Source organism: Saimiri boliviensis, chromosome 5 (genome assembly GCF_048565385.1).
Source record: "Saimiri boliviensis isolate mSaiBol1 chromosome 5, mSaiBol1.pri, whole genome shotgun sequence".
Taxonomy (NCBI): domain Eukaryota; kingdom Metazoa; phylum Chordata; class Mammalia; order Primates; family Cebidae; genus Saimiri; species Saimiri boliviensis.
The window spans coordinates 68323315-68339144 of NC_133453.1; the positions used below are offsets into that span (position 1 = coordinate 68323315).

At 37.2% G+C, this 15830-nt stretch overlaps 1 protein-coding gene across 4 annotated transcripts in view; it reads right to left on the reverse strand.

The window, feature by feature from the left end:
- DCAF17 (DDB1 and CUL4 associated factor 17) overlaps window positions 1–15830 on the reverse strand; it is a 46598-nt gene that overhangs the window by 13645 nt on the left and 17123 nt on the right. For 3 of the 4 annotated variants that reach the window (XM_074399484.1, XM_003921881.4, XM_074399483.1), the window contains exons 6-8: window positions 14883–14972; window positions 9397–9501; window positions 8990–9095 (exon numbers count right to left, since the gene is read on the reverse strand). In XM_074399484.1, the coding sequence (XP_074255585.1) occupies window positions 8990–9095; window positions 9397–9501; window positions 14883–14972 (301 nt within the window). The remainder of the gene's footprint in view (window positions 1–8989; window positions 9096–9396; window positions 9502–14882; window positions 14973–15830) is intronic. The other variant, XM_074399485.1, reaches the window with a different exon arrangement.

The window sequence follows — 15830 nt, forward strand, 5'->3', positions numbered from 1 at the left end:
AAGTGGACTTGTGCAGTTCAAACCTGTGTTAAGGGTTAACTTTCATAAAAAGTAGCTCACAAACAATCTTGAGGAAAAAGAAGAGACAGGTATAAACATATAAAATATATGTCGGCCGGGCGCGGTGGCTCAAGCCTGTAATCCCAGCACTTTGGGAGGCCGAGGCGGGTGGATCACGAGGTCGAGAGATCGAGACCATCCTGGTCAACATGGTGAAACCCCGTCTCTACTAAAAATACAAAAAATTAGCTGGGCATGGTGGCACGTGCCTGTAATCCGAGCTACTCAGGAAGCTGAGGCAGGAGAATTGCCTGAACCCAGGAGGCGGAGGTTGCGGTGAGCTGAGATGGCGCCATTGCACTCCAGCCTGGGTAACAAGAGCGAAACTCCGTCTCAAAAAAAAAAAAAAAAAAAAAGAAAAGCATACAATTAGAGTTTGAATTTGGGGCTCAAAATCAACTAGGTATGTTATAGAGAATATGAAATAGTTATTCAAAATAGAGAAAACAATAAGTAAAAACTGACGTATTTATAAAGAAATACTTTTACCAGCAACTGCAAAAAATGACCCAGCAGTAGCAATATTACTCTGCCCACAACTCTGATGTGCCCTGCTAACCTAAGAACCTCAATTTTGATCTCTAATATTATTCTTAATGAAAAAGGCCTAAAAGTTCTCAGTGTAGCTGATTCCACGTCTTGTGGTGAGAAAATTTTAGGATAGGTGTGGACCATCCCTTGTTTCGAGAACGCAAGGATGTTTACAAAGATATCAGAGGGTAGTGTTAAGAGTAGGAGAGCCAGCAAAAGGGCCTCCACTTGCTACACTGTGAAAAAAAAGGGCCTTAAAAAGAAAATAAATATGATTAATTAAAATACTATGAGTCTGTGAAAAGTCAAACAATAATATTTTAAAAGATTATTTTAACATAAAGCGTATAAAATAACTGTATTATTTATTAAAGGAGGACTACACCTGTAATACAACATATTTTTCTAGAAATTTTTAATGTAGGGGATAATTAACCTTACATATTTCTTCTACCAAATATTTACTTAGAAAATTTGGCCAGGTGTGGTGGCTCATGCCTGTAATCCCAGCACTGTGGGAGGCTGAGGTGGGTGGATTTCTTGAGCTCAGGAGTTTGAGACCAGTCTTGGTAACATGGCAAAACCTCATTTCTACTAAAAATAAAAAAAGTAAAAATATTTAGATACATGTTAAATAAAATTGTAAGGTATAGAATAAAGGATATAATATACTGCATTTGATGTAAGAAAGAAGATTAAATGTTTAAAGTATACAAATACACATTTGCTTATTTTTGCAAAAAGAAACAAGAGCAAGCTAAACCAGAATCTAAAAACAATGGCTATTGATGGGAGTAACAGGATTAAAGGAAACAATAAAAAATAAAACCAGAAAGCAATGAAATAGAAAATGGGGCTAGGCACAGTAGCCTATGCCTATAATCCCAGCACTATGGGAGGCTGAGGCGGGTAGATAACCTGAGGTCAGGGGTTCAAGACCGGCCTGGTCAACATGATGAAACCCCACCTCTACTAAGAAAAAAAAAAAAAATAGCCAGGCATGATGGTGTGCACCTGCAGTCCCAGCAACCCAGGAGGCTGAGGCAGAAGAATCACTTAAACCCAGGAGGTGGAGGTTGCAGTCAGCTAAGATCGTGCCACTGCACTCCAAACTGGGTGATAGTACAAAACAAAACAAAACAAAACAAAAGGGAAAAAAAATTTCTCAGAGTATATCTTTTTATACAGTATATCTTTTTATACATCTTTTTAAAAGCTTCGATCTTTCAACTACATATACGTTTCACAACTTCAAGAATAAACTGAAAAAGAAAACAGCAAACCCCAAAATCGAAAATAAAATCAAATGAATCTAATTAAATCATGCTGGTAGCTTAATCCTATGAAACATGATTTCAAATTGTCTTTGTATACATCACTCCATGTATATGATTACTGGGCTGTATACTAAGGAGAAAAGAAACTAGGAGAATCTTAACCTTCAATCCATAGTTCTGTTTTTTTTGAGACAGTCTTACTCTGTCACCCAGGCTGGAGTCCAGTGGCACAATCTTGGCTCACTGCAACCTCCACTTTCTGCGTTCATGTGATTATCCTGCCTCAGCCTCCCAAGTAGCTGGAATTACAGCAGGTACATGCTACCACACCTGGCTAAATTTTTTGTATTTTTAGTATTTTAAGTATTTAAAATTTTTGTATTTTAGAGATGGTTTTTCAACATGATGGCCAGGCTGGTCTTGAACTCCTGACCTCAAGTGATCCACCCACCTCAGCCTCCCAAAGTGCTGAGATTACAGGTGTGAGCCAACATGCCTGGCCCATACTTTAGTTCTTAGTAGTAACACTGGTACTGCAATTTTAAGACTATCATATGTATATTGTAGGATAAAGTTTTATTAGAAATCAAGAAGTTCAGTATGAGTTAAAAAAATACAAATACAAAATCTAAAAAGAATGGCTAAATTTGGAAATATGAAAATGAGCTAATGATTTTTTGTTTAATAAATTCAACTCTGTTCATTAAAAGGACCTAAAAGTAAAGATATCCAACTGCAATGAACACAACTAGATCTGGGTCTCTATTGTGAGTTGTTTTGTGTTCCCTCAAAAGATATGTTCGAGTCCTAATCCCCAGTACTGGTAAATGTGACTTTATTTGCAAATAGGATCTTTGCAGATATAATCAAGTTAAGATCATTTCTTATAAGGAGAAAAAGATTTGAAGACACAGAGGGAGAAAGTCCATGGAAAAGCAAGAGGCAGAATCTGTAGTTATGCTGCCACAAGCCAAGGAATACCAAAGATTGCGAGCAACCACCAGAAGCTAGAAGAAGCAAGAACGGATCCTTCCCTAGAGCCTTCAGAGGGAGGCTACCTCTGCCAACACCTTAATTCCAAATTTCTAGCCTCCAGACAGTGAGAGACTAAATTGCCATTGTTTAAAGCTGCCCAGTTTGTAGTGTTACTCTCTAGGAAACTGATAGTCTCTAATGATGTTCTCTACTAAAATGGCTGCCTGTCAGAAATAGGAAAGTAAAAGGTAAGCCTGCAACACATTATTGTTCTGGAAAGCGAGGAAATTCTCTAAGATTACTGGGGTGTGTCAAAATGGAGTTTCTGTTGGCCAAATTCAGGACAATTTGAGCATCACTAAGAATAATAACTTTAATATATAATATTGGACAAATAAAAATCCATGAGTCTATTGTGTTTATATATGTGTGTTTATCTGTAAAACATTTTGCCACCATCAAAAGTGACTATTATACTAATTCCTTGCTCTGAATATTGATAATTAAATGGAAGAAATAAGACTTTACTTTGCCTTTTGTAAGGAATTACAGTTTATCTCTAGTTGATGAGTTAAAGCTTTTATTTCTAGAAAAATGCCAGCTATTAAAGGTAAAAGGAGTAACAGAATTTTTAAAACTGCCATTCTGCAACTCACGCGACATAACTGATTCAGGCAAGGATCACTAATGGTTACAGAAATATTCTTATGCTATTTGTAATCACAAAATTAGAAACAAACTAAATGTCCAAAGCAGAAAACTGGTTAAGTAAATTAAGATTCATTTATAAAATGGCATATAGGTCAAGTTCTTAACACCTCAAGGAAATGCACACACACACAGAGAACTTTTTGGCACAGGTAATACAAGCACTACATTTTAAAAGTAGAAGATATAATGAAAACTAAGTCTTCCTTTGACCTGTATCTTTTCCGATATAACTATTTATCAAGTTTTTATGTGTCCTTTCAGATATACCAAGCAAATCCAAAAGCACATCACCATATATGGTCCTTTAATACATGAATATGAATACTTTTCACAAATGAGGATTTTTATATACACAGTTTTGTACCATTGTTTCCCACTTAATAATACATCCTGGAAATTATTCTATACCACTGCAAAAATAATTCCTTTTTTTTTTTTTTTAAATTTCCTGAATCTCGCTTCATCGCCCAGGCCGGAGTACAGTGGCACAATCTTGCTCACTGCAACCTCTGCCTCCTGGGTTCAGGTGATTCTTGTGCTTCAGCCTCCTGAGTAGCTGGGATCACAGGCACATGCCACCACATCTGGCTAATTTTGGGGTTTTTAATAGAGACAGGGTTTCGCCATGTTGGCCAGGCTGGTCTCAAACTCCTGACCTCAAGTGATCCACCCAGTCTTGGCATCCCAAAGTGCCGGGATTACAGGCATGAGCCACCATTCCTGGCTAAAATTCCTCTTTCTTTTTAACAATTTAGCAATTAAACGTAGAATACAGCTATACAATGATATATTAATACTAGTGTCACTTACCAATGTATACATTGTTTCCAATCTTTTGCTATTAGAAACAATGTTTTAATTGTACATTTATCACTTTCTATACAAGTGAATATATCTGGGACAAATTCCTAGTACTGGAGTTGCTGGGCTCAAGGAGTACATGCCTTTAAAATTTGATACATATTAACAAAATGTCATGTTGACAAATTGCTGGGGATCATAAAGGGTCCTAACAATAAATGAAAGTGGCTATTCTAAACCTTTACCAACCATGTTGTATCAAAAGCTGTAACTTCTGATATTTAAGAATCTTGAGATATATAATAATTTTAATTTACATTTCTCTTATCAGTGTCATTAGGCTTGGCACTCCCCTAATTAAAAGTCATTAATATTTCTGTTTCTTTTGAACAATATCCTTTGATCCTTTTATAATTGTGTTATCACTCTTTTATTGACTGGTAGAACCCTTTATGTATTAAGGAAACTGCCCCATTATAGTACGATTTGTAATTATGTCCCGTTATTTGAGTTGGTTTATGTTGTATATTTCTGGGGATTTTTCTGCCACGCAGAACTTTATTTTTATGTAATCAAATTTATCAATATCTTCTTTTATGGTTTTGAGTTTTGTGTCAGACTTAAAAAGGTCTTCCCCACGCTGAGATAAAAAGATTCTCCCAAGTTTTCTTCTAAAATTTTTAAGTCTTTGATCCATCCACTATTTATTTTGGTGTAAAGAGTGAGACAGGATTACAACTTTACTGTTTTCATAAGGCCACCTATTAAATAATCTAGATAGAAATTAATATTCATAATATATTAACATCAAAAAGTGGGTTAGGCTATAGATACATGCAACAACATGAAATAAATCTCAAATATAATATCCTGAGTGAAAGAAGCCAAACAAAAAAAAATGCCATATGATTTCATTAATATAAAATTCTAGAAAATATAAATCTAACTGATAGTAGAAAAAAAGCAGATCATTGGTTGCCTAGGGTTGGGTTAAGAGAGAAATTTACCGGGAAGGGCACAGGGGAACTTTTCGGGATGAGGAAAAGATTCTAAGTCTTGACTATAGTGGTGATTTCCTGGGTATATACATTTGACAAAACTCAAAACTATACAGTTAAAATGGATATATTTCAATTACCTGTAACTTATACCTCAATAGAGTTGATTTCTTAACAAGTGAGTTATGAAAGAACAATTATGGTATAATACTTTTCTTGGTTTTAAACATATAGAAATATATACATTGGCCAGGAGCGGTGGCTCACGCCTGTAATCCCAGCACTTTGGGAGGCCGAGGCAGGTGGATCATGAGGTCAAGAGATGGAGACCATCCTGGTCAACATGGTGAAACCTCATCTCTACTAAAAATTAAAAAAAAAAAAAAAATTAGCTGGGCATGGTGGCGCATGCCTGTAATCCCAGCTACTCAGGAGGCTGAGGCAGGAGAATTGCCAGAACCCAGGAGGCAGAGGTTGTGGTGAGCCGAGATTGCGCTATTGCACTCCAGCCTGGGTAACAAAAGTGAAAATCCATCTCGAAAAAAAAAAAAAAAAAGACAGAAAAAAATAGAAATATATACATTATAAGATCAGAAAATAACACATCAAGGTATCAAGGTAATAATAGTTAACCCCATGTAAGAGGACTATAAATGTTTTACATTTTCTCTTTTGCTTATCTTTATTTCACAATTCTTTTCTTTTCTTTTTTTTTTTTTTGAGATGGAGTTTTGCTCTGTCGCCGAGGCTGGAGTGCAGTGGCACAATCTTGGCTCACCACAACCTCCACTTCCCGGATTCAAGTGATTCTCCTGCCTCAGCCTCCCAAGGGGCTGGGACTACAGGCATGCACCACCAAGCCCAGGTAATTTTTTTGTATTTTTGGTAGAGATGGGGTTTTACTGTGTTGGCCAGGCTGGTCTTGCACTCCTGACCTCAAGTGATCCACCACCTCAGCCTCCCAAAGTGCTGGGATTACAGGCATAAGCCACTAACCTGGCTAATTTGCCAATTTTTTAGATAATGCAAAGAAACTGCTTTTGTATTAAAAAAAAAATTATTTCAAGTTAAAATAAATATTATTTGTACAGACCTTAAGGCTGAAAAAAAATTTTGGAGAAATGAATGGGATTTAAGTCTCTACAATATTAACACTGAAAGCTTCCAATATAACTTACTGTTTTTCTTAGCCAAACATACAGAAATCATTGAATTTTTTTTTTTACGATGACAAATGACTTCATAGATCATGTTTTCAAACATTATTATTTCTTTTTTTTTTTTGAGACGGAGTTTCGCTCTTGTTACCCAGGCTGGAGTGCAATGGCACGGTCTCGGCTCACCGCAACCTCCGCCTCCTGGGCTCAGGCAATTCTCCTGCCTCAGCCTCCTAAGTAGCTGGAATTACAGGCATGTGCCACCACGCCCAGCTAGTTTTTGTATTTTTAGTAGAGACGGGGTTTCACCATGTTGACCAGGATGGTCTCGATCTCTCGACCTCGTGATCCACCTGCCTCGGCCTCCCAAAGTGCTGGGATTACAGGCTTGAGCCACCGCGCCCGGCCCAAACACTATTATTTCAAAGTTTCAAAATGTGAGGCCCAGAGAGGTTAAATAATTTGCCCACTATTAGCTGGGCACAGTGGGTCCAGCACTTTGGGACGATAAGGTGGGCAGACTGCTTGAGTCTAGGATTTCAAGACCAACTTGAGCAACATAGTGAAACCGCATCTCTACCAAACAAAAATTATAAAAATTAGGTGGGTATGGTGGTGCGCACCTGTAGTCCCAGTTACTTGGGAGGCTAACGTAAGACGATCACTTGAGCCCAAGAGGTGGAAATGTCAATCAGCTGTGATCTTGCCACTGCACTCCCCTCCGGGCAACAGAGTGAGACTCCATCTCAAAATAATAATAATAATAATAATAATAATAATAATTTGCCCACTTTCATACCACCAATTAGAAGCAGTGTCACCCCTTCTAGTCAGCAGACTAAGATTCTGATCCCAAATTCAGTCTTCTTTCTACAAACAGGGACAAAACTTTAGGCTCTATGTGCTTTGTCTTTATCATCTTTGTTCTTTCTTTTACTCACTTTCTATTTGCACTTCAACAAGAATAATGCTACCATTTGGAAAAACTGTTCGAAATAACCCATTTCAAAATAACCCAGTTACCACTAGAGCCTGCAGTTTTAAAATTCTTAATAGATTCCTTTAATGTATTTGTATTGAATACAGGAGGTACTGCTAGGGCTGAATTTTCATAAAACTGCCTAATTGTTTGTCCAAGGCATCTGAAAACTTGAGTAATTTAAAAAATATTTATTTTGAACTTCATGAATAACTTACTTGAACTCCCAGTAGTTTTTATAATTTGTCATTTACTGCTAAAAATGACATCCTTTTCCTTTTGAACAATTACATCTTTCATTTCTGTTTCTTGGTCTATTACTAATACAATGTTAAAGAAAAATGACAGAAAACATTCTTATCTTATTCTGAATATATTAGAAAATCCTTTGGAGTTTCAACCTAAAAATATAATGCTTATTGGTTGGTTATAAATAAGAAAAATGTCCTCAACATGATAAGGAATGATTCTTAATGAACAAGAATTAAGACAGATATTAGGATAATAAAAATTTATTTTCCTTTTTAGTTTACTCATGTGATTTTTACATCTACTAAATTTGTAAACATTAAACCATCCTTGAATTCCTGAGATGAACTCTGAACAGTCATGATTTATTTCTTTTAATGTACTACGGAATTTGACTAATAGTTGATTTCTTTTTTTTTTTTGAGCCAGAGTTTTGCTCTTGTTGCCCAGGCTGGAGTGCAATGGCACGATCTTGGCTCACCAAAACCTCCACCTCCTGGGTTCAAGCAATTCTTCTGCTCAGCCTCCCAAACAGCTGGGATTATAGGCATACACCACCATGCCCAGCTAATTTTATATTTTTAGTAGAGATGGGGTTTCTCCATGTTGGTCAGGCTGGTCTTGAAGTCCTGACCCTAGGTGGTCCACCCATCTTGGCTTCCCAATGTGCTGGGATTACAGGTGTGAGCCACCACACTCAGCCAGTTGATTTCTTTTATAACAACTGAATTTGATAAACCAGTTAAACATAGAACATTTTTACTATATTTATAGAATTCTATATAATTTTCTTTTTTGTGCTTTGGCCCTCTTTAAATATACTGGGAAGTTCTGTCTGTTTCTACGCTCTGTGTTCAGAGAGCATGGTAATATTTTTCTTGGTAAACACCTTTCTTAGAGAGAGGGTAAATTTCATCAAATTTTAAAATATTAAGTTGTAAGAAAGCTGAGATGGTATCATTTGCTGCAACTCATTTTGCAGATAAGGAAATCAAGGATCAGAAAAGTAAAGTGAATTGCTAAAAGTCTCTGGACAAGCAATGCTCAGCATCCCCAGGCCTTCAGTTCAATGAATAACTGACAGATTTTCCTCAATATTTATTTGTTATTCAATGGCAAGGAATATTATATATAGGAGTAAAATGAATTGAGTTTATAAATAAATGAGAAAAACATTTGGATGACTATAATTAATAACTATATGACCACTTATTTTTTTAAGGTGAAAAAATTACTACAGAGTAGCCATACCTGTGATTTTAATATTACAAGGAATGCCAAAAGGAGACTCTCCTACAGTTCCAGTAGTCCCACCCCATCTGCATGCACACCCTAAGTCAAGTTTCTGTTGCATGAACTAAAAACAAAACAAAACAAAAATGGTGGCTTTAGCACCTATTTATTTGCTATCTGGAGAGAACAAAAATAAAATTCACATGTATATAACAAAGAAAATGTCTTTTTCCAATGGCCTGTCTGTTTATCTTTCCCACCACTGCTTTAAAAGTTAAGTTGCCTTTCTACATTTCCACAGTTCTTTAGAGCTGAAATCTACACAAGTGCCTTACTTTAAAAGCATCTCACTAAAAAATAAATAAATACTTTAGTTGAAACCTCATGCTAATCGTAATATGACAAATCATTTCAGTTTTCTCTACCTGTTCAGCGATGGTTTGGAAGCTATAGAGTCTGACCAGTCCTGAGTTGTACATCACAATCAGTATTCCATGAGACAAGGTAGCATCTGTAACGTTCCCAAAAATCTGGGGGTGGGGGGAAAAGACAGATATCACCTGAGAAAAGACTGGAAATCCAACCCTCTCAATGTTCACAGTGGTTTGTACTCTTGCTTAATATTCATGTCACTACTATAACACTGCTGCCTAGCATTAAAATCTAATTATAATTTATCACCTTGAAGCTAGGGTGTCATTAGGGGCGAGCAGTAAGGCACTGGATTCTCCAACTGGAGCACTGATGGAAGTGCAGCACGTATCCCTTGGAATGATGCACTAGCATTCATTTGCTTCATAGTATTGTCAATATCTATTAATAACAAATCCTATTCCTCATAGATACTGGCATACACCAGGGCCATGTCATTCTAAATGAGTATTTAATCCACTATTCATATTCTTCCAAGAACCCATTTCTCATGCTAAAATGTTTTTTATAAAGAGACAAATTTTTAGTTAATTAGAGGTGCCCAGCCCCTAGATAGTCTTTGATGCATAGTAAGTGAAAAATGTTCTTCAATCCAAAGTAACAATATTCAAAACCAAATCTCTCAAATTGCGTATTTTTCTATTCTTCTTTTTTTTTTTTTTTGAGATGGAGTTTCGCTCTTGTTACCCAGGCTGGAGTACAATGGCACGATCTTGGCTCACCACAACCTCTGCCTCCTGAGTTCAAGCAATTCTCCTACCTCAGCCTCCCAGGTAGCTAGGACTACAGGTGCGCGCCACCATGCCCAGCTAATTTTTGTATTTTTAGTAGAGACGGGGTTTCACCTTGTTGACCAGGATGGTCTCGATCTCTTGACCTCATGATCCACCCGCCTCAGCCTCCTGAAGTGATGGGATTACAGGCGTGAGCTACCGTGCCCAGCCCTATTCTTCTTCTTTTTTTTTTTTGAGACGGAGTTTCACTCTTGTTACCCAGGCTGGAGTGCAATGGCGTGTTCTTGGCTCACCACAACCTCCGCCTCCTGGGTTCAAGGAATTCTCCTGCCTCAGCCTCCTGAGTAGCTGGGATTACAGGCACGCACCACCATGCCCAGCTAATTTTTTGTATTTTTAGTAGAGACAGGGTTTCACCACGTTGACCAGGATGGTCTCAATCTGTTGACCTCGTGATTTACCCGCCTCGGCCTCCCAAAGTGCTGGGATTACAGGCGTGAGCCACTGCGCCTGGCCTATTCTTATTTTTATACTATTCACCAGCTTAATAAAAAAAAAAAACTACTTAAATGATGTCCTTGTCCAATTACCTTGGAAATACAAGAATATAGAAAGATGTTCAATTACCTTGGACATACAGGAATAAACAAAAACAGTTTATGACTTTGCCAAGTGTTCATTTCTGTTGTAGACTGCAATAAGCATATCATTAATTACTTGATCTACAAGCACAGAGAGAACAATTAAATTATGAGTTTTACTTTTTGTCATCTCTTAGAAGGATTAAGTATTGTTTACTTTGACATTGACTAGTTCATGACTTTTTAATTCACTGATCCTTGTTTCTCACTTTGAAAAGACAACTTGTCACTCCCCTTGAAAACCAGCACAGGAAAGGATGTCCACTCTCACCACTCCCATTCAACAGTGTATTGGAAGTTCTAGCCAGAGCAATCAGGCAAGAGAAACAAATAAAAGGCATTCAAATAGGAGGAAAGGAAGTCATACTATCCCTCTTTTCACATGACATGATCCTGTATCTAGAAAACTCCATCGTCTCGTCCAAAAGCTTCTTAAACTGATAAGCAACATCAGCAAAGTCTCAGACTACAAAATCAATGTGCAAAAATTGCTAGCATTCCTGTACAACAACAGTCAAGTTGAGAGTTAAATAATGAACAAACTCCCATTCACAGTTGCCACAAAAAGAATAAAATACCTAGGAATAGAGCTAATGGAGAAGTGAAAGATCTCTAGAAGAAGAACTACAAATCACTATTCAAATAAATCAGAGATAACACAAACAAATGGAAAACCACTCCATACTCATGGAAAGGAAGAATCAGTTTCATTAAAATGGCCATACTGCCCAAAGCAATTTATAGATTCAATGCTAGTCTCATTAAACTATCATTGATGTTCTTCATAGAATTAGAAAAAGCTATTTTAGAATTCATATGGAACCCAGAGTCCGAATAGTGAAGGCAATCCTAAGCAAAAAGAACAAAGCTGGAGGTATCATGTTACCAGACTTCAAACCATATTAAAGGGCTACAGTAACCAAATTAGCATGGTACTGGTACAAGAACAGACACATAGAACCGATGGAACAGAATAGAGAACCCAGAAATATTAATAAGACTGCACACCTATAACTATCTGATCTTTGACACTTGATAAAAACAAGCAACAGGGAAAAGATTCCCTATTCAATAAATGGTGCTGGGATAACTGGCTAGCCATATGCAGAAAATTGAAAATGGACCCCTTCCTCACACTATACATAAAAATTAACTCAAGATGGATTAAAGACTTAAATGTAAAACCCAAAACCATAAAAACCCTGGAAGACAATCTAGGTAATACCATTCTGGACATAGGCATGGGCATGATGAAGACACCAAAAGCAATTGCAACAAAAGCAAAAATTGACAAATGGGATTTACTTAAACTAAAGAGCTTAAAAGAAACTATCAACAGAGTAAACAGACAACCTACAGTATGGAAGAACATTTTTGCAATCCATGCATCTGACGACGGTCCAATATCCAGAATCTACAAGGAACTTCAACAAATTTAAAAGAAATAAAACAAACAACCCCATTAAAAAGTAGGCAAAGGACATGAACAAATATTTCTCAAAAGAAGACATACATGTGGCCAACAAGCACATGAAAAAAAGCTCAACATCACTGATCATTACAGAAATGCAAATCAAAACTACAACAAGGTACCATCTCATACCAGTCAGAATGGTTATTATTAAAAAGTCAAAAAATAACAGATGCTAGCAAGGTTGTGGAGAAAAAGAAACACTTATACACTGTTGGCGAGAGTGGAAACGAGTCTCACCATTATGTAAGACAGTGTGATTCCTTAAAGATCTAAAGACAGAAATACCATTTAACCCAGCAATCCCATTACTGGGTATATACCCAAAGGAATATAAAACCTATTATAAATCTAAAGACACATGCACATATATGTTCACCGCAGCACTATTCACAAGAGCAAAGACATGGAATCAACCTAAATGTCCATCAATGATAGACTAGGTAAACAAAATGTTGTACAGATACACCATGGAATACTATGCAGCCATAAAAAGAGTAAGATCATGTCCTTTGCAGGGACATGGATGAAGCTGGAGGCCATTAACCTTAGCAAACTAACACAGGAAGAGGAAACCAAATACTCCATGTTCTTGCTTATAAGTGGGTGCTAAATGACGAGAACATATGGACACATAGAGGGGAACAACACACACTGAGGCCTACCGGAGGGCGGAGGGTGGAGGGTGAAGGGTGAAGGGTGGGAGGAGGGAGAGGATCAGGAAAAATAACTAATGGATACTAGGCTTAAAACCTGGGTGATAAGATAATCTGTTCAACAAACCCCTGTGACATATGTTTATCTATGTAACAAACTGGCACATAATGCTCATGTACCCCTGAACTTAAAATTTTAAAATGTAGATATATAAAGAAGATTTTTTAAAAAGAGAGAAAGAAAAAGAAGAAAAAGAAGACTTGTGTAATTCAAATTTTTTTTTTGAGATCGAGTTTTGCTCTGCTGCCCAAGTTGGAGTGCAGTGGTGCGATCTCAGCTCACTGCAACATCCACCTCCTAAACTCAAGCGATTCTTTGACTTCAGTCTCCTGAGTAGCTGGGACTACAGGCATGCACCACCATCCCTGGCTAATTTTTATATTTTTAGTAGAGATGGGGCTTCACCATGTTGGCCAGGCTGGTATCGTACTCCTAACCTCAAGGGATTGGACTGCCTCAGCCTCCCAAAGTGCTGAAAATACAGGTGTGAGCCACTGTGCCGAGCCAATTAAAACATATTTTAAAATAATGAGTGCTATAATAAAGCAGCCAACCTATTTTAAAATTTGGTTTATACTTTGGAGTCAAATTTCGGTTCAAATTTTAGCTCTTCTACTTGCCGCCTTTAGGATTTAGGTACCTGCTTTTTATTTTTTATTTTAATTTTTTTACAGAGTCTCACTCTGTCACCCAGGCTGGAGTGCAGTGGTGCAATCTTGAATTCCTGGGCTCAAACCATTCTCCTGCCTCAACTGTCTGAGTAGCTGGGACTGCTGCTTAACTTCTTAAATATATATGTTAAAATGTTATAAAATACTCAAAGTGCATGGCACAAAATAAGCAATAAAGGGTAACTAATATTATTCTTTAGCTATTATGCAGTTTAGTATATAATGCTTAATGTAAAATTTTAATACATTCATCTTGTTTGCTTATGAACATCAGTAGATCCTTAAGATACTGCCCTCTACAATACTTCAGGTGCTGAATTAAAGACTAGTAGAAGAGCTCAATAAATAACTATTCACCAAGGGAAACATTTTTTAAAAGTAAAATTCTATTCATTCTTTTACTCAAAGGAAATTTGCCCTTCTTTCCTCCCATATAACTGTTCCACAAGTCAAGAACAAATGGAAACAATAATAAAACCCAAAACTGAATTAACCAGAAATTTATATATTTAAATATAAGGCTTGTTATATATCATAAAGCAAATTTTTTTTTTTTTGAGACGGAGTTTTGCTCTTGTTACCCAGGCTGGAGTGCAATGGTGGAATTTCGGCTCACCACAACCTCCACCTCCTGGGTTCAGGCAATTCTCCTGCCTCAGCCTCCGGAGTAGCTGGGATTACAGGCACGCACCACCATGCCCAGCTAATTTTTTGTATTTTTAGTAGAGACGGGGTTTCACCTTGTTGACCAGGATGGTCTCGATCTCTTGACCTCGTGATCCAACTGCCTCGGCCTCCCAAAGTGCTGGGATTACAGGCGTGAGCCACTGCGCCCAGCCTCATAAAGCAAATTTTAGACCTATTCCTTACAATTAAAATGAGATATTTTGTTGCAACTTTTCATCTTCCTTTAACGATCATTTTAACAAGCTTTGCAATGTTCCCTCTGGGGTAAAAAAACACCTTACTCATTTTGTAATTTTATAAGATAGTAGTTTGTTAATTACCACAGGTATCCAATACAATCCACTTGAGAGGCATAAAAACATACAAGACGAAGGGACATTAGTAGGCTCTCGTCCCAAGTCAAATGTTCTCATGTGTTTTGTTACAACATAAACCAGGTTAGTGAACTTTTTATAGTGAAGGAGCATTTCCAATCAAACATTTCATAAATAAATAATGACATTACATCTTATTGTCAATAAAATTAATATTGCAATTAAAGAAGAAATGAGTTCTTACCTTTTTGTTGATCTCTAGAATCCCTACAAGCGAAAAAGGTAGAACTTGGAACACTGCAAGGTAGAGCAAAACGGGTTGTTGAATGCCTGCCTAGAAGGAAAGACTAAAATTACAGGCAGCTCTCAAAATCACTTCAGAAACACTCTGTCTTCATTAGTTGAAAACATCCATCTGTTCTAGCATGCAGTTATGCAGACGTTTTCATATTATGAAAACATCCATCTATCTAGATTGCAAAGTTACTTAAACAGGAAGGCAACATATTCAAAACATGTCCACTAAAGCTTCAACCCTTCAGACACACACATGCGCATACATACACACAAGGATCCACAAAAGTAAACATCTCTTAGCAATAAAATACCATGCATTTATATTGTGAATTGGAGTTTGAACAAAAAAGAGCCTAATCAAAAGATATGTAGTTATCATGGTCATAACATTTTAAAGTTGTTGGATCAGCTAGATCACACCTGTAATCCCAGCCCTTTGGGAGGCCAAGGCAGGAGGATAGTTTGAGGCTAAGAGTTCAAGACCAGCCTGGGCAACACAGCAAGACCTCGTTTCTACAAAAAAAAAAAATTAGCCAGGCATGGTGGTGCATGCCTATAGTCCCAGCTACTCAAGGCTGATGTGAGATAAGCACTTCGGCTCAGTTGTCTGAAGCTGCAGTGAACTCTGATCATGCCACTGCACTCTAGCCTGGGTGTCAGAAACACTGTAAATAAATAAATAAATATATCGTAAAGGTAGTGTTGGGCTGATTCCTCTACAGGAAATGAGAAATAATATCATCAAGGAAAGCTTGAGTGGCTTTTCCGCTTCAAGAGGATAATAGCCCCTTTACTTTGAAGAACAAGGTCCAGTCAATTTCTTGCCACTATGAAACGCCAAACAATCTGTTGTATTTCTCCAGTACAGGTTTGAAGGGAATTTTTAAAATTTGTG